The sequence below is a fragment of the Centruroides vittatus genome, unplaced genomic scaffold (genome assembly GCF_030686945.1).
Source record: "Centruroides vittatus isolate TY-2023 unplaced genomic scaffold, ASM3068694v2 contig_1089, whole genome shotgun sequence".
In the NCBI taxonomy this organism is placed as follows: Eukaryota; Metazoa; Arthropoda; class Arachnida; order Scorpiones; family Buthidae; genus Centruroides; species Centruroides vittatus.
This window is the reverse complement of record NW_027120700.1, coordinates 265660-291660: the sequence shown is the minus strand read 5'-3', so window position 1 is coordinate 291660 and position 26001 is coordinate 265660. Positions and strand designations below refer to the sequence as shown.

Here is a 26001-nt window from a genome sequence, read left to right as displayed (position 1 = left end):
CTGTTTCTAAGATTAAAAAAGAATTAAAATTATTTTATTTTTTAATAAAAAAAAAGTGATTTTTAGATAACGTCAAGCATGCACTTTAGACAGTAAGCAGTAGGGCATGACCCCGCTCGCGATGTTATGGTGCTACTTACAGTCACACCTTTGGCAGTACCGGTCCGTGTACGGAATACATAAACCAATATTGCTGTGGGTTTGGTTAGTAGTAAATAGCAGGTTAGGATGAGTGTTTAGTAATGGATCATTGCAATACTTAAAGATCGAATCTCTTTTCAGCAGCGAAATATATGGTATTTAATTCTTTGCCAAGCTGTAATTAATAGGTAATTGAACGTATAATATTTCTTTGTGTAAATAGCTACACCTTAAGTGAGCAGTTTTCCTTTGAAAATATATGATGTCACCCGAAGAATGCCCCGAAGTGAAACAAGCCAATGCATTTATCTTTTTATTGGGAGTATCTTGCAAAATATACTCTTTAGAAAACGTAAGGTTTTTATAAAAGATTGAACATTATATCCGTGTTAAAGCATTTTATATCAACGAGTAAATTGACATCTATATAAATTTATTTTTAAAAATATACTTGTGCCAATTATTAGATTTCAGATAAGATATCGCCGAGCGAAAGACGGATTAATTCATATTAAATATCTCCCTTTTAATTCAAAATCAATTATACTAATCTTCGTTGGTTTAGCTAATATTTATTATCACTCACTTAATCTTCTTTCCTATCATCACCCACACTATTTTCGATAACTTTTTTAACTGGAGCAAGGCTGATTCGGTACTTTCCCGTTCAAAGGTGGTCCCACCTTGCAATTCACATCCAACACCTGAATGGCTCGCGGGTATCCTCCGTACAAATTATTATTGCGGAAACAGACAGGATTACAAGATATAAACAAACTATAAAACTTATTAATATATTTTTCTCGTGTGGAATAAATAGGTTAACCAAATCTACTTCAAAAGTCTCATTAACTGTAATTTTTTTTTTTTTTTTTTTTAAATCCAAAGTAGAAATGTCTTGTATTAATTTAATTGTGGAATGGAGCGTGTTATAACTCGATTTTTAACCATTAATATTTCGTATAAGACCTCCAGTTGTTTTGGTTTGACCAATTTGGTGCTATATCCTCAGTTGATGTCATCCAAATTATCCTTGACCGGAGAGTTATCCCGAGAAAGATATCGCGTTTTGTGAATTACACCAATCCTAAAATTATGTTAATTATTTAAAAAAGTCCCTGAACTAAAACTTTCAATTAATTTGTTATTTAAATAAATTAGATTTTTTTTTAAAAAAATCACAAGTATTAAAATAAATATATTTATTTTTAAAATAGATTATTATATATACAATTTATAAAATAGAATATAAACAGTTGTAGTTTTATAAATATATCACTAGCAAATAGGATTTACTTGCAAGTGTACTCTTCGGTTCTTTCGCTGCACACTTGGCAATCAACAAAACAGCACCAGTGAAATTTACACTTGCACTGCCACGTTTTATTATATTGATGAGTATTATAACCTCGGCCACAGCATAGCAGGCCGCATCCATCCATATCGGAAGAAGTTCTATTACAGAGACGTCCTACAGTACCTAACGATCCTACACTTAAATCTTTCTCACAATAATTCGGAGACTTTTCTAAATATACAAGATCTTTCGGCTTGGGCCTTTTAAATGTCCCTTTATGTTTTTTTAATCGAAGAATAAGAGGAAGGAATTTTTTTGAGGGACGAGCCATCACTCTTTTAGCTTTATGATAACGATTAAGTAGATACTCTCCAATACGAGTAAATGGAGGCAGCATCTTCCAACAAGTTTTCATTGTGCAAGAGCCTGATACACCGTGACATTTACATTCTGTTAACGTTGTGTCTTTGACAGCCTTAATGGAAAAAGAAAATGAAGGATTTAAATAAACGTTTAAATTTCTATTGTATTATTATATTAATTATGTCCTTACACATTAGTCCATATAATTGAATGAATGATGAAATTATTATTTACATTGGAGACAATTAAACAATTTTCTTTACTTAAATATTTTATTTTTAAAACTCTAATATTTTATAATAATTATTGAAGTAATAATAATGATAATTGATGATTGTATTATTAGACTTTTAATCCATAATCCATTAATGTAAGGCTATACGAATATTAAATGAAGTTTAGTTTGATATTTTCTATATAAATTCTACATAATTTTAAATTAAAATCACAGAAAATATACTTAAAATTAAGTTGCAAGTTTATAATTATTAAAAACCGAACGGACCTTTTTTCACTAACTTACACATAGCACATGCATGCTCTAATTCTTTCGTTGACTCGGTGCAAAGTTTGTTTAATGGAGAACTGAAAGCGTTATTTGCCAGGGGCATAAACGAATTCGAAGCACTGATTGATAGATCAAAGGGCGAATGTTTATATTTGAAAGTGTTATATAACTTGCGGCTACGACGATAATTCCTAACTTGTTGAATTACAACTTCAAAATTGTAAAGAAAGGAATAGGTTACGTTTGGATAACTGGCAGACCTTTGAAAGCATAAGTCAATATAAAGGTTGGTAGAAACCTTTACTCTCCGCTGACCTCTTTAAAACATGTAGCCTATTCTAATTCTATATTTTATGAGCTTAAGTACTTTCAATATTTTTCATTTTTTTTAAAGATAAGAACGAAAATAAGAAAGTAAGTTTTGAAATTTCGAATTAAAAACATCGTAAACAACAATATTTAAACGTAGATAAGACGATATTTTAGAATGTAAACTACAGTAATTTATATAAATCAATGATAAAAATTTAAATAAATGAATATGAAATTAGAAAAATACCCATTTATTTTTTATGATAAACTTTAAAAAATTTATTAATTGTATAATATATATATGTTTTTTCAAAAAACAAAATATGCTAAAGAAATCATTTATTTAGATCTTTATCTTTTTATGGTTTAGTAAACTATCAATGGATTTATAACAAAAATAATTTAAAACTAGCCTTTTCATAAATCTTTCGATGCAAGAGGTTAACTATTTATTACGAAGGCTGAGAGATGGCAAAGAAACACGCTTCCATTAAAAAAGAAGTATCTATCTCTCTGCGGGAAGTATATTGTCATAGCAAACATTTCTTTAGCTCAGGGCAACAATAGATAACTTTAGTATTTTCATTTCTGATCCAGAAAAACTATAAAATTCCACTTAGATATATATGAACGTATTTTTCCTATTTTAATTAGTTAAAGAAGTACAGTACATATAAACTGAAAATTGTAAAGGTCACAACTTCATCTTTGGTCACGGTGTGCAAATTACTCTGTGAGATTAAAAATGAACTTACTCTTCGACCGGCTTTATTATTTTGAAGATTCATTAAGGATCGCGCATCTTTTTCTAATTCTCGAACGTCTAAAAACTTTCTGGCAATTTCCATTCCGTACTTAACATCGGCGCTACATCCTCCCCATTTCCAACTTTTATAGACACCGTCTTTAGTTTTATCGCATCCACAGCGACTGATGTTTCCACGACCGCAAGCTTGAGTGACTGCGTATGCAACTCCTGCAGAATTAATAGCATAGACGTAAGCTGCCTCTTTGCTACCTGTGCAAAATGAAAAGTTTACATCAATCGAATACGAAATTTTCAGATTGGGATCTTCTTTTTATTACTCACCCACGGTAACCACGTGACCAAAAACAGCATCACTCCCTATAGCAGTACAGTTCCAACGATGGTTTCGGAATTGTTTCTGGCATTCCATAATCGCCATTCTGGATCCTTCGCCAACGGCCACAATGACATCTGGTCTCCGGTAACATAACCTACGTTGAGTCGTAGTCAATCCAGGAATGTTATTACAAATCACGTTAGCACTAAATGCAACCACCGAGGACAAAGATCTAAACAAATAAGTCATGGAATTAACGGGTGTTAAAGCCAAAGAATGTAGACGTGTTCTTATACTACGGATAATTTTATGTGCCTCTGTTTTTAAGCAGTTTTAATATTCTTGTCTCATTCATTCATTCATCAGTTCCCGCTTTGGCAAAGGAATGTGTTCAAATCATTCACTTTGAAACTTCTTTACTATGGGTGTCACATTTTACTTGTTTTCTTCCATTCTGGTTTTCTTCGTCGTAATTCAAGAGGATTTCGTATTATATCGATGGATAAATTTGTTGATGGTTCCTACTCTGCATCGTATATAACGGATTTGCTTGACAGAGGACGATCGGATTGCAAATGAAATTAAATGGATAAGGTTAATCACCCAGAATTATTACAAAATATGATAACTGAAACAAAGTATATGCAAATTTCAGTGTTTATTTATAAATAAACAAATATAATTGTTTTTATACGCAATGATACCAAATATGAGAACACCGAACTGTCAGTTAGTTAGTTATACTTTGAAATGTAATTGGTTACAATTAGAATTAGGCTCTTAAAAATGTTGGAAAATTTGGCATATTCTTAATTTAAAAACTGACAAAGCTTCAAGTTTTGTATGAATTTTTGATAAGCCATCAAAATTAATTTCAATAAATAGAAAGATTTTTAGTAATATTTTAATTATTATTTGCTTTATAACCTATATTTCTGCGAATGTTCTGCTTTACGTTCTCAATTAACCATAAAACTCGTCGAGTGAGACTTTAAGTCATGAGATGTAGTGAACCTTAAATGAAGTGAAACTTTGAACTGTGTAATTTATTACCAGAAAACGCTCTAGTCTGTCTGGAAATTGGAACGTTTGTTAGATATTCGTGACACTTTATCAAATTAAAAGAAAACGATTAAACTAATGTCACCCTAAAGTCTTTTTGCTAATTTGTTATATGGGCACCTATTTAAAGGTTTAATTATTTCTAGGCCTGGAGGTATACTCGATCAAAGAAAAACCATCCAAATTTTCAATGAAAGAAATGTTAAATTGTATCATTTTCGTTACACTTCTGTTAAAAGTTTTCGACATTCTTGGCGTAAAGACTTATTTCTTTTTTCTTTTTTTATTCAAATTTAAAAAAAAAACGTGCCACTTGTCAGGAATATCAACTCATTCTTTCCCGCAGAAACTGTTATGAGAATTATTCTGATCGCAAGTTACACCTCCTTCTTTCAGTTAGGAATTGGACAGTTGACAGCGAATAAGATCGATTAGTAAAACAGATTTGGGAGGGACATTTTTAAAAATCGTGTTTCGTTCTACGTAGAAAAGGGAGTGCATTTTTACAATGAGATGAATGAGGTGATCATCCGGAAAATTAATGATTGTTTCTACCATTTTCGGAAGCATAATAATCGATAGTTAAATATTAGTTACAGTTGAAGATAATTTAAACGCTGTTTAATGGGGGAAAAAAATGTCTCCAATCATTCAAACAGTTTCGATCATGAAGTTAATCAGTTACTCATTAGAATCACTTAATCACAGAAAGAGGAAAAAAATCAGCGAAGGTGGAAGTAATTAGAGAAGAGGTATGACGGGTTTGGTTGGTATTCTCTTACAGTTTGATTGTGGGAGGAATTCTAGTGATAAGATTCGGGAGTGTAATGGGGATCTCATGTTCACAGCGAGGTGTGGGAGATAGAGTAACTCGCGAAAACAGTTCTGTAAATTATAGAATCGATTAGTTTAAAATGGCGACAATATTAGACTTAATTCCTGAGAAAATTTTATATCTTTAATTAAGTACGCTGAAAGTATATAGGTGTTACATAATATGCTAGGACCAGGAAATGATACATCATAATAAAAAACCATAAAACCATTTTATATCTTTAATTTATGAGCAGTAATATGAAAATTGAAGTAAAAGAATACAACTCAATAATATCTGGATTAAAATGATCCGCCCTTTGATTATAATAATGAGAAAACGTGCCTGAGATTTCTCATAAAATATAATTATGTATTTCTCCAAATGTAATTTAGTTAAATAACATTTAAGATAGTTTTTAAATGGTAATAATGTGCTTTAAAAATAAACGATAAGTATAATATATTTATTACAGGAGATATTTAATTTATTTCGCAGATATTTTCGCGTGCAAAGTTCATCGTGTTTATTATGGCATATTAACATTTTATTACGATAACAACGAATTAAATTTATTTAAAATATTGTTATCCGATTACAAACCGACTGCTTTTCAACTAAACTTAATTTTAATACGTTATACGAGCGAATTTCTTAAACGAAATTTATTTTCTTGTCACCGTGAATACTTTGCTACGTAAAATAATACCACGTAAGTAAATGAAATTTATGGAGTAAACAATAAATATTTAACTTACCTAAGATTGACGCTTGTATAAAAGATACAAAGGAGCAGAGTGACAATGGTCCAACGGCTGGACATGACGAGAATGGGACGACATAGCTAGTTTACCTCCTATATAAAGATGACACGTTCGTCCATTGGTTCTGTCCAGGTAGTTGAGGTGGAGATAGACAGACATTGATCCCACCCTCTATAGGGTGGAGAAACTTATATAGATTGTCTCTTATAAACGGATATTTTCACGTGTCCTAAATGCTAGAAAATATCAGAAAAATCCAAAGATACCAATCGTTCAAATACAGTTAAATACATCAATTGTAGTTGGAAAAACAAAGATTATCGGCGCATTACAACCGAATTTAAACTATTGTATTTATTCGATATTTAATCTTAGATTATTTACGTAAAATTTTCGTCAGAGAAAAATGCGCTATTCGTTACAGCATTCTGGGCATGCGTATAAATTCTGACATCATGTCATGACCGCTTAATTGTAGTCCCGTAAACTGAATATGGTGACTTGATCTACGGTCAGGGTATGAAACTTGCACCATCCTCTCTTATAAAGGACATCGGGAAACGCTTATTGAATTCGGAAGCAGTAAGGTGTGAATAAACGCTCATTTAGGTCCAAGACACGTCAGATGGTGTCACTGTGTCTTCTTGGTCGAGAGTCCCGAGAATTTGATGGCGGATAAACAATATATCCAAACTTTACGGCTTTAGTTTAACATTTCAAATAAATAAATACCTTCTCTAGTTACTTATTTACTCACTTATTAAGTTTTATTTTATGTATTTTTTCATTTCATAAACTCATAATAGATCATGTTCTTAAAAACAATATAAAGTTGATTATGTCTTAAATCTCATTGGAGAAACTACGATCTTTATTAATTAAACCATCGTAATAACATAAATTATATTAAAAATTAACAGTTTTTACAATTTTTTCGAGTTTTAAATTTTAAACAAGTATGTAAGATTTAATTTTTTAAGAAATAGGTCCCGGTGATATCTTTCACAAGAATCATATAGTTTCTTCATTGTCAATCGTTACACAAATTACAAAAATCAGACGTCATAGGGAGATGAAATTGTCGAGGTCATTTTATGTATCTCCCTCCGTATGAGGTCCCTATTACAATTATGCCAGATACGGCAAGTGTTGACTGAGTGAATTACATTGATTATCGCTCTTACTTGAATATTCTAAATGTGTAGCTCGACACCTGGAGATGTCGTGACATTGGCAACAATCCCTTTATTTTTAATATAACTTATAACAAATATAGCCTTATCTCTTGGTAAGGTAACAGTTAACGTATCCAAACAATTAAAGGTAAAAAAATTATTATTATTTTAATAAATTGAGCCTAAATAATGCGACTTGTAAAGATCGTCGAATATACTTAACTCCTTCCTAAAATATGAAAAAAAATATATATATATTTTTTTAGTTTCTAGACTTATTTTCAAAATATAACAAATGGAAAATATAAATATGTAAGTTAAAATATTAGCAAATTCATGAACATCAATCAAAATATTATTTCCAAAAGTAACTGACCTCTAATACTATTTCTGGCAGGCATGATGTGAGGCACACTCCCAAAAGAAGGATTTTTAATATTAATAAATAATACAAAATAAGTATAGGCTGATAACTAAACAAAAACAGTAAAAAAGTTTGATTTATTAGGTTATAATCTTACAATTTGGTAAATGATTACAGCAAGACTACAAATTTAATATATTCGTATCGCTGTAATTGTAATTCTGTATTTCATTATTCTTTAAAGTAATTGTAACTAATTCTAAATCATAATTTTAAAAATAAAATATAACATTAAACAGTTAATTAAATACTTAAAACAGTTTAAATAGTTTTAATCTATTTAAATAAATGATCAAATTTGCATCAGTTCAAAATTATCTTACAATTAGGCCTATTTTTAAAAAAATTTTTGTATGTTTATAATGTAATTTTATTAGTATTATTCCAATTTTTAAAGTATTTTCCAGGTCAAAAGTTATCCATGCTAGAAAAAAATGCATAATTAATAAATTCACAAGGAGTTCATTTAAAATGCATTATTGTTTTAATACAAGATTAAAACATTCTTTTTTATTTAAATAAATGCTAATCCAACTAGATCTAAATTGATAACTAACTTATATTATATATTTTTGTATACACGAAACTGTCTTTATGTCACGGACTTCTAAAACATAGCTTAATTTGTTTCTAATTTGTGTATGTAGTCTATTATTTTAGTTTCTTTAATGGAATGCAATATTTAATTCAAGGTACTTAAAATTTCACATTAACTTAATTTGAAAGTCGAGTTAAAATAATAAAAATTATAATACTAATGTCTTATTTACTATCGTGAGAAGTAGGTCTACAGAGGAAAAAAGTTCAAATGTGTTAGAAAATAGCCTTGAAAAACAACTATAACAAAGGTCTCTTCGTAAAATTACACACAAAATGGATTAACATTTATATAAAAGACCTTAAAAACTAGTTTGAAATGGATCCGACACCACTTCTATATAATAAACAAATATCTTCATTTCGAAAATAATATAAAAATAATTAATTTGTATGAAAATATTAATCAATTATATATCGCCTAAATAAGTTCTTATTCTGTAAAATATATTAAGAAAATAAATATATATTTCCACATATATATATCCTGATTCTTAAGATTTATAATTTACAATAGTCGAAAGGATAGTTGTCACTTCACACGGTGCAACAATTTTACTAAATAAGTGTTCCTAATGAATATGAAATCGAGCAGAAAGTCACATCGTGTCGCTGCATTCAAGCAGTCTCCATTAGAATTTTTCTAGTAATTTATTCGAATAAATTGGTAGTAACGAAAACTATTTCCGCTTTTGAAGCTCTAGTATTGTTTACAACATAAGAGAAAAAAAAAACTATCAATTTATATGTGAGATCAATCCAATCCAATAATATATAACGGTACAGCGAAATTCTATCAGTTTAAATTAAGTATCAAATTAAAGTTTACAAAATATTTGATACAAATCATCAAAATGTTATAAATATTGAAATCAGAAAAATAAATATTTTTAACTGTAGTCCTATACGATATTTTATAACAACTATATTTAATTTATGTTCTACATTCCTAAATTATTATTATTTAATTTTAATTTTTATATATACTGTCAAGAAATACCGCATGTAATAATATAAATAAAAATTATTTTACTAACATATTTGAGTTATCAAATAACACATTTTTACTTTTATTTATTTACTAAAATATACGATATTTTTTTTTTTAAATATTAATTCAGATTTACTTTCGTTTAGATCTATCTTCAGAATTATTCTTGTATGGCTTAAATTTACATCTCTTTCCTATTTTATTGTGTACGTATAGGAGGAATACGTACTGTATGTTCTACATATGAACATATAATACGTATGTAATACTATACATGTTATATGTTCTATTATGTGTACAGATTTTTAAATTCATTTTTGGACATAGAAATATTTTTTTTTATAAAAAAAATAATTAAATTTAGATTTTTTTATTATATTTTTTTTATTAATTATAAAGTTATATTTCAGTTAATATAAATCCTAATAAAAATTCAGTTTCGGCAACCAAACTAGTTTCTGCCGAGAATAACAAGTAAGTATTTCATACTGATTTTTCTCTACAAATTATAATGAAATTTATATCAAAACCAAGTTTAAATAATAATATTATTTCTCTCAAGACGTTATAAAGTTAATACTTGTTTGAAAAATATTAAAACTTTAACAATTTAATTACATAAAAATATGTTTAATATAACTTATATGCGTTGGTCTACCGCACTATAAAAGAGTTATTTTTATTTAAAATTTTACTATTTTTTATGTAAAATATAGGCCTATTTGTTTAATAATGAAATTTGGACAGCTTGGAAATAAAACGAGGACATATTTTAAGAAACGTAAGTGAAATTAATTGCACTTATTGAGATCTACGTAATTTATAAAGAATTTAATATAAATAATAAATGATGATTCAACATCAGTTTCTAATCTGCATATTATTCTATTCTGCTACAGAAATTTATGACCCTATTTGCCATTTTATTGTTCATTTGTTATATATTTTTAAGAGTCTTAGTTTCGTGCCCGAGGCAAAAGCCCCGATTATTCACCCTCGCTCAACATTCTCATTATCCTAAGATATTTATAAAGAAGTAAATACAATCGGCAATGACTTACTGCAACTGACCATTCAAATCTACGCATTTTAAAAATAAATTCATTAAAAATAGGCCCTATAAGAGTACTGTACAATAAATAAATAACAATAAGAGTATAATTTAACTTCTGTTTATTATTGAAATAAGTCTTTATCATTATAATCCTGATACGGATTAACTTCTGATTAAATAAATGAAATCACGCAACCAGTCAAGTAACTTTTTTTTGGCAAAAAGTTAAAATTGCGCGTGGCTCCATCTGTTACGAGATTTAATTTTAAAAATCTTTTTATACTATTAATTATTATAAAATGACAAAAAGTTTAATTTTCAGGATAGAGATGAGTTTTATAACAAATTAAAAATGCTAATAACGAGTAAAATCTTCATTAAGTCTGACCTCACTCGACATACGACACGTGCCCCCTCCATCTCTCACCCTTCGACCTTTAAACCCTCGACCAAAAATTAATAGCAGCAATGCAAAAAATTATATATTATATTTAGATGATTTTGTATCTAAAATAATTATCGTTTCCCCCCTCTTTTATTATTTAATCAAGCTATTTTTAATTTATTTATTTCTGTATTGTGAAATTTGATCTGGATAAACGTAGAAGAGAAACAATATTTAATTAGAATACTATTCGAATTAAAATCCGTAGTAAACAGTTGAAAAATGAGACACCCGAAATACACCGAAATGCATATCAGGTAGAACAACAAAGGCATTTAAACGAATCATAAATATGTTAAAATTAATATCTTGGTTTATAGTTTATTGTATCTTATAACTAACAATTGTGGCAGTGTGTAAACAGGTCCTACGCATGCCACCGATATCAGTAGTCACTTTTAAATGATTGTTGCACTTTTTTGCAAACGTCTTTCTGGTTTTTCTCACAGTGATGGTGAACAAACAAAAAAAATGTAATATAAGGAATAATGCTTTTCATATCAGAATGTAATAAAACTAGTTTACATTGATATAACTATCATAAATATTTTATATATGTTTTAATATATAAAACTGTAATAATTATTTATTTTTTCCCCTGGATAAATGTACTGTACATATTGGTTTAATAAAAAATCTCTTTCAAATTAAAGAATTGTGATCAGATAAGTTCTTTTAAGTATAGAAAATTAGTAACTATTAAGAATATTAATAATAAATGACTATTAACAGATGTTAATATACTGTATGAATTTTTTAAATTGCTGAGAGTTCTCCATTAATTTCAATAGAATTGTGATGAAGGACCAATCTAAGTTTATACGATAAAATTGGTTTCTTTTCTTTATTACTTAGGTTACAAATTGTAAAATTTAACGTTTGGATCTCATTAGTTGACAATATAAATTTTAAATACGAATTTAAAATATACATTATATTTTAGTCAAGCTTTATTATAAATTTAAATATAGAAAAATTAAAATGTTATTAATCGCATATTGTTAAAGATGTAAGAAGTCATCGAGTCCTTTCCTGATGCACCGGAAGCATGACCTTAATGTCCATGACCCTTCGTAACATCTCGTCCACGTGTAGTAGCGCGAGCACGTGTCTTCATCTACTGGTTTGTTGTACAGATTAGGACAAACGCCCCACTCGTTCCCTTTGACCTCCGTCAGTTTCAAAAAAGAAGAGGACGTTTTCCCACATTCCGAAGAATCTCTCACCTCGTGATTCTACATAATAATGAAATTCAGCTTTAACTATTTACATAATAATACTTAATAAATTACAAAAAAATATTTGAATATTAGAAACATTGACATTTATAATCTTAAAGTTACAACATAGATTGCGACATTTATTCATTTTCAGATTATTTTTTTCTGAAATAAAGACATTTGCCAAGAGAATTTAAATAATAAAAAATACAGGTTTACACATAAATATAATTTATTAGCTTGTTTATTGTGTATTTGTTTATCATTTAATTTTTACAGAAAAACTAGTCCTACTGTAAAGTTAATAGATGCGAGTTCATTTTACATGTAAATTCGACTTCAGGATAATAAAACAGACTTATTTTATATATTCATCTTGAGTAAATATTCAGGTTCATTTACTTATTTTATAGTTATAGTTTCATAGTTTTGTTTTTTTATAAAAATAGTATTAATAGAAAAAATGGAATTTATTTATGATCAAGAAATAACATATTTTATACATAATATATTCTATAACTTTTATTCTATAACGGCCATTTTGTTAGGACCGTTTGTTTTTAAAATGCATACAAAATAATATCGAAACAAGGCCATTCCTTAATGTTTACATCAGTGGTCGTTGTTTAACGTTTGACTGTATTACCTTTATTTTTCATTAATACGAACTTTGATTTGTTTGCATAAGATGAATATTAAGAAGATAAATGTCAAAAGGAATAATCTAATACAAGTAATGACAATTAAAATGTTTGTTTTACTTTTATTAAATTATAATCTACAGTAATTAATATAGAAGAGATACTTATTATGTCAATGGGGAAAAAGAATGAATCGTAGAAAAGAATGACACGTGAAGGATGTTTTTATAGTCTGTGAATGCAAACGTCAACACGTACACATTTGTATGAAAATAAATAAATGAAATATTTTTACTTATAATTAAATTTGCTTAATTCCGTTAGAATATGGGACTTAACCTTTAATTTTCAATTTTGAAACTGCCCCGTATGTTCTTTATTCAATTCACATTTTGAATCTGAAATACAGGGTACATTTCAGTCTTTTAATGCTCCTCCTCAACTATTGAAAATAATTGGATTAATCAATATAATATCAATTAGTCGTAAATTAATTACATAATAAATGACTTTACAGGTGTAATTCATTGCTTATAAATTTTAATATATTCGCTTGCTATCTCTCATTTAACAAATGATCTATAGAGAGTGGGTGGAGAACTCAGATTAAATTAATAAATAATGTGTGAGTTGAAGTACGTAACTTAAAGTATAACATAAAAATTCTTACAATCGACTAGTAAATTATGGTAATTTTTATATAGAATGAACAACGTACTGTAAATGATATTATTTTACCAAATTTTTTTCTTGATTCCATAATTGAAGTTACCCTAATAATTACAAACAAAAATCAATCTTTATTGTGAAAGGTTAAAAGCCGTGTATACAAGATGCAAAATACAAAAATAAATTACATTTTTTAGTACAAAACTTTTTTGCTAATATTGATTATATAATTATAAACATTATTATCAATGCACTGAATGTATTGTAATAAACTTGAATATTAATCTATTGTTGATCCTTAATGGCAATTGGTTACCATCTATTCGCGCCCTGCAGAACCATATTACCAACGTAGAGTTTAATGATAATACTCATACGAAAATGACAGTCGCGACGTTATTCATACCCAGTCATTCTATACTCACACTTTCAATCCTGGAGAGAAGCGATTGATATTGATGGCAATTATCTACAAGACTGAATTGTTATCGTTGTTGAATTAATTGTCAATAAAGATTTTTCAAAATGTCTAAATTTCACTTTTGTAACCTGATATAACAGAGAACAATTATTGATGTCTAAAACATCATTTGTACCATTTACAGTACATATACAGACGTATAATTTAACCGTAGTTGTAATTTACTAGAATACATTTAATTTTTATTGAAGTACTCTTCCAATGGGTACAGCCAACTATTCTGATTTGTACATAAGAAAGAGTTTATCTCTAAATTGTACATTGCACATCTTGTTGTATAATTTATTACAATATTTTAGTCAATTCCGGATATTGAGAGTTTCATAAACAACCATATCTAGCATTAGTTACTATCGTAAATAATTTATTTTGTCAAAATATATTTTATTTTTGAATATTTTTCATAACAAGTAACATAATTCTGAATATCAATTTTTATCCATTTCCAAGATCTTAATGCTGTAAATTTAATATTTTTATTGTACTGAAAATCGTAGTATAAGGTTTCTACTTTTAACTTCAGTTGAATATTGATCAGATATTTGAAGAAATGTCACTCGAAGACGTTAGAAGCGGATAAGAAGAAGAGGAAATTATCAACCACTAGAAGTCCCAATTCTAAAAACCTCAATTTACATCTTAACCACTACCAGATACTGTATTAGTTAAGCAATGTTTAATTAAGCAATTCATGTTTTCCTGTTTTTATCTTCATTTATGTATATTTTCCAGATGATCCGTCCGAAAACTATAACCGACATTTTTGTACTTATTGTTTTGTGTATGTAATCATCAGCCATTTTGGCTTAAGTTTTATATAAATAATAAAGAAATATAGTAAATGAGTAATACCATTGGAGTAGAATGACAAATAAAACCCATTTATTTGTCATTCTACTCCAATGGTGTTATTTTATTAGATACGTATTTATAGCTTAACAAATATTTGGAATAAATGAAAATGAAACAATTTAATTTTACTATATTTACTTTCCAAATACCTGTATTATTATTTTTCTCAATTTACAATCTATATAAGCCTATATATTACACTGAGGAAATTTTTGTTAGTTGAACTACTACTAGATTTCTTGGTAGATTTAAACGAATTAAATGTCGATAGATAAGGGTGGATCTGCGGATTGCAATAAACTTTTACTGTCACTTGATGGGCTGTGATAAATTAAAATTCTGATGCCGAGATTCCTTCGATATATCGATATACCAAAATAATATATATAGCAGCTGATTAATTTTTTATGATTAGACCTATTGAATAAAATAAAAGATACTTACTTATCTTATTATTATAATTATTCCAATATATTCAGTTATATTGCGCCATCTGTTGAATAAAAACAGAAATACACGTAACGAAAAGATATCTATCTACCTTATATATATTTATGTAATTTATCAGTGGCGTGCCGTCATTGGAAGCGATGGAAGCGCCGATTCCACCTTCCAATGACCTTCCCTTGAATTTTATAAAATATAAATTTTCATATTTTAACGTACTTTGAATTAATTAAAATTAATATTTTATTATAACTGCATTATGTATCTTTTACAAATTTCTATACTACATGTGAAAAAAAAACGATAAGATTGCTATTGTATATTCGAATAATTCGGTGGCGGAAGGAATGTCGAAACCGGGTCAGTCTCCAATCAGCCAGATTATATAGGCATTGTCACATGCGGTTTACAGAGCACCAACCTCACCCGGTTTAGCTGGTAGAAGCGACACACTCGTAAAGAGTACAGCTTTATATCTCGGAGCGGTTGTGGGCTGTTAGCCGCCTGCTAGATATTCGGCCACCCTCGCCCGATTATGTGAATCACGAGCAGACTAGATCAACGGCGGGCAACCCGCGGGCCAGCTACGGCTGGCGAAAAGTTTCTATCCGGCCCGCGAGATCTTTAATAGATTATTAAATTGGAAAAATAACTAATTAATAGTTATTTTTCCAATTCTTTGTAATTTTCGAAAACGATAAGAGAAATAAATGTAGTAATTAACTTTTTTATTTATTTATTTCATATTTGCAGACTAAAAAAATTACGAGTCACAAGAAGGCGTCAATTAACTACTACGGCGCGGAAAAAAACGTAAAATTTATTCTGGCCCATGTTATAAAAAGGGTTGCCCACCCTAGACTAGATTTATAACAACCCAACCGATAGGAGTTTACTGGCACGTTTTTATGATAGTTCTGTATAGTTGACAGGAGTTTAAAAAAACTCCATTAAAATATTTGATATATTTATTCTGCGTTTATTCCGCTCTCCCATCTTATATTACTTACGGATTTCGATGTTAAACCGGTGATATTACGATTTAGTATGTCTCATCTGTAAGGGGATGCAGAAAAAACGTGTACAATTCTAGTACAGTGTTAAAAATTAACTGTTACTTTGGCAGCATCATTTACAACCAAATTTAATGAATGAGACGTACAGTACATACAATGGTACAAAAAAAAGCTCTAGAATTTATTTTCCTTAAATTTACTATTTATATATCCGTTGTCATAAAAATTTGTCTTTCCACTGTTTTCCCAAGACTACAGATATTCAGGTACAAAGTAACTGGTTTCGACTTATTTCTACTTAAGAAGTGACTAAATAATTAAGAGATTAGGGAATGGGGACATAAATAAAACCCTGTTGAAAGAGCCAGAATTTTACTTCAACAAAAGCTTAACAGAACCAATCACTCGCTCGGTACAGTGGGAAACTGATTTCCGTGTACACCTGGTATTAAAACGAATTAGTTAGAAAACGAATGACTATTAAGTTTAACATAGTTAGATTTTTACAGCTACGGTGAGAAACGTTTAAAATTTACAACAGCCCTGTGGCATCCTTTGAGATATACTAGTGATGCGACAAAAGAGGCATTTGACATTGACCGGTATCGGCACCCTCGGGATTTGGCACGCACGCACTCACTACACACCTACCTGGACCGTCACTAGTTCCATCCATTAGCTACTCGTATCAAGATATTTGACTAAGTGGATTGTTTTAAGATTTAAAAAGTAAAGAATATTTTATGTTATTTTTATGTACGTTTCTTTACAAAGCTATATTTTAATTATAATTTTCTTTAAAAGTATATTAATACAATCGAACAATACATTGTACCAGGTATGTATATCCACCGCACATTTTATTTCACCGAGTAAGTTTTTATAATTTATTTTTAATTTTAGCCCTTATATCGTGGCTAGCGATTCAGAATGTAATTGTGATATTAAAAATACATTTAGAGAAGTCTACAGTTTTTACTGGCTTATCGAACAAATGAATACGAATGGACCCTAGACCAGTGATTCTTAACAGGGGGCCGCGGCCCCTGGGGGTCCATAAGAAGTTTGCCGGGGGCCGCCAAATTATGCAAAATTTCCTTCAGAATATAATAAAAAGAAAATTGATGTATAATCCGAATATCGTATTGAAAAGTGAAATAAGAAAGATAAAGTTTTTCCTATTTAGTTTTTATTTATTTATTTTGTATTTCTTCCTACATACAACTTTGTTAGTACAGAAGAAATAAATGTAAATATGCTACTTACACCGCAGTATTTACTTCTTTTATTCCAAAGCAATTTTAAGAAACTATTAATGCTTGGAATTTTAAAAATAATTAGGAAAAATAGTAGGCTTTGAAAATTTAAATATTTTTGCAAAAGTTATGTAAAATCCTTACGACAAGTGGGCGTTTTAGTTTAGTTTAGTTTTAGCATCGACATTGGATCGATTTATCGACGTTTCTTATTTTATTTTCTGTTAAAAATTAATGAGTTTTCATGTTTAATTGTGAAGTTTGAATGTTATTTAAATAGATAATGAAATAATAAAGTTATGATTTACATTTATTATATAAAAAATAAAGCAATAATAAAAAAATCAATTTATTATAGATAAATTATCAAATTATCAAATATAAATTATTATTAAAAAATGGGGGTCACAAAAAAATTATGAAATATTTGGTGGGCGGCGAGTATAAAAAGGTTAAGAACCACTGCCCTAGACCATCACTGACGCGCAATTAACTGATTGCCCCTGGAAGTCGGCTTCTTACAGAAACACAGCTTCCCTGTCATCAAATGTCACGGCACGCCACTGTAATTTATAATACTTGTCTTACAATTATTACTCTCATTTTTTGTTAGGAAAAGAAAAGAAAAGAAAATAGAAAGGTCAACACTAGGAATTGATAAATAGTCACGAAATTTTTTAACAACTGGATAAAGCTGGTGAGCGATCGAGGGTCATACTGAAAGCCATGAGTAACAATTCTTTTATAAATCAGATTAACTTATTTTTGGAAAAACAAATAAATCACATCATTTTTCAGACTTTTCTTTATTTTTTCACAAAGTCTTAATTTTTTTAAATACATTTTTCCCACCGTTGTGGGAGTTTGAAAATTCCCTTACGGTAGAACTTCGTTCTAGCGCTACGAAAAAAAAAGCTGACACACTTTCTTGATATCCTGGCCGTTTCATAGCGTGGACCTCGCATGTTTTCCTTTATAATACCGAAAAGATGATAACCGGAAGGTTCTAATTCGAGACTGTAAGCAGGATGCGGAGAAACTTTTCATCCTATTTACTGGATTTCCGCCATGGTGTAAGCCGTAAGGAGCAGTGTGTTGAATCGCGTAAGCGTGCTGCAGGATGATCTTCTTTTCAGGACGTTTATGACGCACACACAAGAGAGAAGAGGGGGAATGTCGGTAAATCACAATTCTTTATTCATATATAATTATAAATTAGCATATGTATACTTAATATAGCTTCTGGCACGATTAAACGTAATATATCGAAATATTTGGTTAAATATTAGTCACCGCTAGTTTTAAATTAGTTCCGATGTGTCTGTTAGCCGGTTTCTTGTTTTAATTTTTACTAAATTCATTGCGAAAAAACTTTTCACGAGTATAAGTTGTAGAAAATAACGTTTGAATTTTTGTTGAATATATCATTAAGCTGGAAATTGATGTATATTCCTTTTTAATGCACGCGGGCCGCAACAATATATACTGCGAGCCGATGCGAACCGAGGCCGCGGATTGCCATCCCTGGTGGTAAGGAGCAGTGTGTTGAATCGCGTAAGCGTGCTGCAGGATGATCTTCTTTTCAGGACGTTTATGACGCAATTCACAACAGAACTTACGAAGTGTCATGACGTATCAAGCAGCGTTAATGGTTTTCCCAAGAAATTCCACCCGAATCACCTCATTATTTCTAATGATTAACAAAAGAGATCTTCCTGAATGGAATTATTTGATATGTACCTAACAAAAACTAGTACGTGTGAGAATACATACATCAATTCAGAGACGTAGTGAGGAAGTTTGGTGCCTATGTCCAGGAAAGAAAATTGCGTCGTTCTAAAAAAAATCACTCAGATATTTTATACCTTTTATTTATTTTAATACAAAACACATTTTTTACAATAATTTTACTTTCCAAGTTTTCTTTGAGCAAAATTATCAATTACATTGTCGAAATTTGCTTCACAAAACGTTTCAGATTCTATTGATAAGATACTTAAATTGGTCAGATGTTCCTGACTCATTTTTGATTGAAATATTTTTTATAATTTTTAATTTACTAAAACTCCGTTCTCCTGAAGCAATTGTTACCGGTAAAGTAAGTATTAAACGTAATAATATTACAATGTTGGGCTGCAATTTGAAAAAAACATTATAGACATATAAATTCCCACTGTCCGCTTGTCTGTTCTTCCTTAATCTCGAGAATGGAAAAAATACATGAAAATCAAGCTAGTAGAAAAAGATTAAGGGGCAGGAAGCCCGATTAACTATATATAAACTTCCCAATCAAATCGAAAGTCGTATTATCTTAATTCAAAAACCTCTTCTCTAATAGCAGTTATAGGCTATAGATGACCGGCACTACTGCGTTGCTAACAGAAAAGTATGATATACAGGGCAAGACACTACCGTACTAATTTGAGAGTGGAGATCGTATATTTTAAATTACATAAATTAAAAATATGGTTAAAAATTGCAGCCCGGCATTGTGACGATGTCATAATGAATAATTGCTCGTTATCATTTAGGAAACATCAATATGGCAGATCATTTCCTTTATCTAGCTTATTGCTTACTAGCTTATTACTTTGTTTTTTATCTAATAAAAAGCAATAGCATTAGACCAATCACATTTTGAGTATTTACTCAAAATTTTAGATTTTTAACGTGTAAAATCTATAATTCTACCCGCTAGGCTAAGCGCAAACTAGTCGATATTGTAACAAACCGATCGGATGCGACTTCGAACTAAATTCGTACGATCGTCGTAGGTTCGACCGAATTTCGACTATGTATTACCTTCGATGGAAAGTAGGCTGTTCCTTCGATGAGTTTCGGATTTTTCGTGGGACGATCTTGAAATTCATTAGCAGTGAAATGTTTATGCCACTTATTCAAACAATTTTTGATTGATCGTAACATAATCGATTGATACACGATCATAATTATTTCATTAAGTTATTGAAACTATCAAATATATAAATATATCATTGAAGATATTCTATATATCGCTTATTAATTAGTTAATTTATTGCCAATGAAATACACAAGAGATTGTAGCAAGAAGCTATAAGAAACACAATCGCTATCGCTGATTTTCGTCCTTCTGTAAGCAAACTCTTCCGAGTGATACTTCGTAGAAAGATATAGTGAATGTTCCTTGGTTCTTTAGAACTATATTACGACTGATATCACGACTCGTGACATAGATATCGTCGAAGGAAAACAGTCACGTGATTACACATATATTACCCGACGTCACATCGCTACGGCATCTACTAATTTTGTGCAGGACATATCTAAGTACAGGTCGGCTCTCATAGAAAGTCAAAAACATCATTTGTATGTAATAAATTATTAATAAAATACGTTATATAATTAAATGCTATTTCAATCAGGTTGATTCTTATTACATGAGATGAGATAATTTGATTTCGCACCACACGCGATTTAGTGACGAGTTTAGAGGCAAACAACTGGTATGAAAGTGAAGATCGACTAAATTGTGATAATCCCTTACTTACAGTACTTATAAATTTAAAAAATACGTTTAAATTAAATTATATAAAGTTTGGGAATTAAACGAATAAACAATAGAAACATAAACTATATTATCATTAAGTAATCAGATTATTTCATTAATCTTTGGAGAGTAGAATCGCACAACATCCATCGGAATGGCCGAAAAAGTTTCACAGTAGACGTTTCTATAGTCACATGTTCGTTATGTTTGGATATTTACTTCCAGCCGTGTTCCATCGCATGTGGCCATGTATTGTGTAAGCAGTATATCATTAAGATCATTAACGGCCTGTGTCCTTTATGCCTATTTCCCATACACAAAATTACACTTCGAGGTGTCATTAAAAAATAATTTCTGCTCGATTCGGCAGGTGTGATTCGTGTGAAAAAACAATGCTTCTATCAAAATTACTTGCCCATTTGGATAAATGAGACCAAAAAAACCTCTACTGCCAAGAAGAGCGTCTACTGTGTACATACATTGTGGCAAGAAAATTTTAAATACAAGATCTTTAACATTTAAACAGCAGAACGTTCAAACGCTTTTTACATTTAAATTTAAACAAAATACTGGATAAATTAGCAAATAAATATTAAATACACTGAATTAACGCATATAAAAACAATGTAAATAATGTAATAAAATAAACACACAAAAAAATGCCACTAAGTGTAAGGACAGGAGCGGATTAAGAATTTTTGTGTTTTAGGTAGAACTTCCATGCGGAAGCTGGTCCATCTGCATCTCCGGCGTTAATACAACCATCTTTTCGTTTACTTTTATATATTTCGATTTTTTCTTCGTGCATTGCGAGTGACGGAGAACGCACAGTCCTGAGGATAGTCGCTTCATTCCACTTGACCACCGAGTTCTCTGCTTGTGCCATACAGGATAATACTGTGCTGCAGTGCCCCTTGTTGATATCGTATTTGTGCACCTTAAGTCTGGTAGCTAAATTACGTCTTGTGATCCCAATATAGTCCTTCTTAATTACTAATTCCCGATTCTCAAACGAAATTCTATATACGCTCGCTTTTTCTTCTTTATTAATCATGTCTTTGTCATTTCTTAAAATACTGCATACATTAGGCGCTCTTTTGAAAACCATTTTTGAATGCTTTCTGTCCGACACTTGCCTCGTGATTTTTTCGATGTTTGGATTATAGGTGAACTTAGAGATTTTTTAAAAATGATTTGCTTGGGTTCTTATTACATTGCTTCCTTCATATCTTTTAATTAGCCCTTCTATTATATTCTTTTTATATCCCAAGTTTGAAGCTGTTTCTTTAATTGTATTAAAGAACTAGTCTGTTGATCCTGTGCGAACTACGTCTAGCGCAACTATGAAGACGAGCATTATCAGATGGGTTCGAAGACGGATATTGTATTTTACAAAAGGTATGTGGACGAGTCCTTCGAGTTAGCCGGAATATATAGTGGACTATGTGTTGATTTTATGTAGATACCTGTCTTTATACCATCTCCTTTCAATTGGATGTCTATTCCAAAAAATGTATCCGTTCGTGACGTTTTTGCTCTAGTTTAAGTTTTAATTCATCGCTGTTGTTATTGTTGATTACATGTAGAAACTATTGTATTCTCTTGCCGTTTTTCCAAATGATACACACATCGTCCACATACCTTTTGTAAAATACAATATCCATCTTGAACCCATTGATAATGCTCTTCTTCAAGTTGCGTAGACTAGTTCGCACAATAACAGACTAGTTCTTTAATACAATTAAAGAAACAGCTTCAAACTTGGGATATAAAAAGAATATAATAGAAGGGCTAATTAAAAGATATGAAGGAAGCAATGTAATAAGAACCCAAGCAAATCATTTTTAAAAAATCTCCAAGTTCACCTATAATTCAAACATCGAAAAAATCACGAGGCAAGTGTCGGACAGAAAACATTCAAAAATGGTTTTCAAAAAAGCGCCTAATGTATACAGTATTTTAAGAAATGACAAAGACATGATTAATAAAGAAGAAAAAGCAGGCGTATATAGAATTTCGTTTGAGAATCGGGAATTAGTAATTAAGAAGGACTATATTGGGATCACAAGACGTAATTTAGCTACCAGACTTAAGGTGCACAAATACGATATCAACAAGGGGCACTGCAGCACAGTATTATCCTGTATGGCACAAGCAGATAACTCGGTGGTCAAGTGGAATGAAGCGACTATCCTCAGGACTGTGCGTTCTCCGTCATTCGCAATGCACGAAGAAAAAATCGAAATATATAAAAGTAAACGAAAAGATGGTTGTATTAACGCCGGAGATGCAGATGGACTAGCTTCCGCATGGAAGTTCTACCTAAAACACAAAAATTCTTAATCCGCTCCTGCCCTTACACTTAGTGGCATTTTTTGTGTTATTTATTTTATTACATTATTTACATTGTTTTTATATTAGTTAATTCAGTGTATTTAATATTTATTTGTTAATTTACCCAGTAGTTTGTTTAAATTTAAATGTAAAAAGCGTTCGAACGTTCTGCTGTTTAAATGTTAAATACGTTCGAATTTCTGGTACAGTACAGTTCTAACCTTTCAAGTTGTTTCGGCCGAGGCACCGTTTTTTCTCGATGGCGTCTTTTTCATTTCTAAGTAGTGAGGAAATTATAGGGTTCGTCTAAAATACTACAATTTCCTCACTCCTTTGAATTCCGTGCTTATTACATCGGGCTATCTCCTTATAGATGGGAACAGAGGGCCTTGTGGTATGTGACTATTACACCGTGTGATAGAACTGCCTCGGTTGAATATTCGGAAAGGATAGATATCTGCAAACTGTCCGATGTAAGGACGGAATGAATATAGATAGTCCATTTATATGTTACTGTAGGGCTATAATCGTACAATTTAGCAAAATCACTGTAGAGGAAATTGCCGTCAACTTTGAAGTTATAAACAATGACGTAAGGAAACGATGACGTATCTATCTTTATATCAAAATATAGTTTATTATCATGTTACTGAACGGCGTTAATCTATTTCAACATCTATCTATTTCTAAAATGTCTAAAATGGCATCATCCTTTTCATTTGCGAACTGAACAAACCAATAAGTCCGCCAATTTATTTCGATACGAGTAAAACAAATTATATACCATTGTTTGTATTTCTGGGGAGTTTTTGAAAATATAAAAAAGTAGTTATTACGAACAGGAACTGTAAGGAATCTTAATAAACATGAAAACTCTCGATGAACTATTTTTTCTCGCGCTTTAAATACGTTCGAATTTCTGGTACATCTGAAGATGGCCTATTGTAGTAGGTCGAAAACGCTAATGTTTCTTTAATAAATGTTTTCTCAGCAACAGGTGTCGGATGATTTATTGTTTAAGGAGCTGAGTAGGATATTTAGTTGATTTTATGGTTATGGTTTTCGATTAAAAAAAAAAAAAAACGGTTATAGTAGGCATAACATAAAAGTACGTGTTACGTGTTTAAAAAAGACACGAAGTTTAATATACAAATGACTGTGTTAACGGCATTTAAAGTTAATTATTTCTTAGCTAAAGTTTATTCCTCTTGAAAAATAAAGGGTTTTGATTTAGTAGAAGACTCAAGAACGATGAATGATTTTTGACAAAATATTGAATGTTATTGAAAAAATCTCGACGGAGGTAGATATGTTTACTGACCTAGCAGAAAAATTTTTATAAAAATTTTCAATATTTTATCAAGATTTAATTTTGTTATTTCGATTTTTAATGAAATAATCGATTTTTTATCGATTATATATCATTTTTTCTTTTTAATAAAAAAATATAATAAAAATAATAGAATCTTTAACCTAAATATCATTGAAAAACACTTCTTGCTCAATTCATTAAAACTAAGTTTTTACTTGATTATGACAATTTAGATAGACTAAATTTAAATTTAAATCATTTTAAAAACTGAAAATGATCAAAAGCAGAAACTTTTAAATAAAACAATTTAATATTTTCAAAATCCATAAACTTTAGCATAATTTCAAGCTCATAGTAGTATTATCTCAATGTCACATGAGATCTCATTATTTTTAATACATTCATATGCACATTTTTCTATATAATTATATTAAAAAATAAAATAACTGTCTGTACTTTTTTTATGGATTTAAAGACAGTGTGAGCAAATTCAATAAAAAGTTTTCAAAAATTATTCTTTCGGTGAAGAAGGTCAGAGACTACTGTTTGTCTGAAAAAATTTGCTCATTGTCCAAAAATGCCAACCTGTGTATAGCAAAATTTTGCATTCTGTAGTATTACAGCACTACAGAACATCACTCTGTAAGCAAGTATGAGACATGTACTGTACATCATGTTGTACTGTACCTGTCATAATGCGTCATGATGTACCATTAGAGACCGAATTCTTCGAAGAATCGAAGAATCTCTTCATCTTAATTTGAACATTTCGTAAGCCAGTGTTAGATTAGATTAGTGAATACGAAACGTAACTATTTATCTACAGTTACCAGCTCAATTTCGGATTACGAAATTTTCGATGTAAAACGTTTTTAGATAAAGACCAACATGTGTTATATATAAATTTAACTGCAATTCATCATCAATTAAATTTGTATAACAACAAAATCAATTTAACATTCGCTCATGCAAGAACAGTGAAAACAAAAACTAACAAACGTGACAAAATTAGTGTGTCATTCCGCGAATTCTTTTTCCGGAAACTCGTGTTTCCAAGTAACAAGTGAATTTCCCGGGAATTCTCTATGTGTACAAAGTGCTTAAAACTGATTTGAATAAATATACTTTATCTTGAACACACGGTAATGAGAAGAAACACATAATTAGTAATTATAAGAGTATATTTTTCTCTCACCATTAAACTGTGTGTCTAAT

The 26001-nt window shown here is 30.0% G+C and overlaps 1 protein-coding gene across 1 annotated transcript; it reads right to left on the bottom strand.

The window, feature by feature from the left end:
- Window positions 1-1424: 1424 nt before the first annotated feature.
- LOC136975322 (protein Wnt-7b-like) lies at window positions 1425-6405 on the bottom strand. Its single transcript, XM_067270379.1, has 4 exons — window positions 6341-6405; window positions 3712-3938; window positions 3377-3639; window positions 1425-1913 (listed from the first exon to the last, which is right to left on the bottom strand). The coding sequence occupies exons 1-4, from the start codon at window positions 6403-6405 to the stop codon at window positions 1434-1436; spliced, it is 1035 nt and encodes a 344-aa protein (XP_067126480.1). The 3' UTR covers window positions 1425-1433.
- Window positions 6406-26001: the final 19596 nt, after the last annotated feature.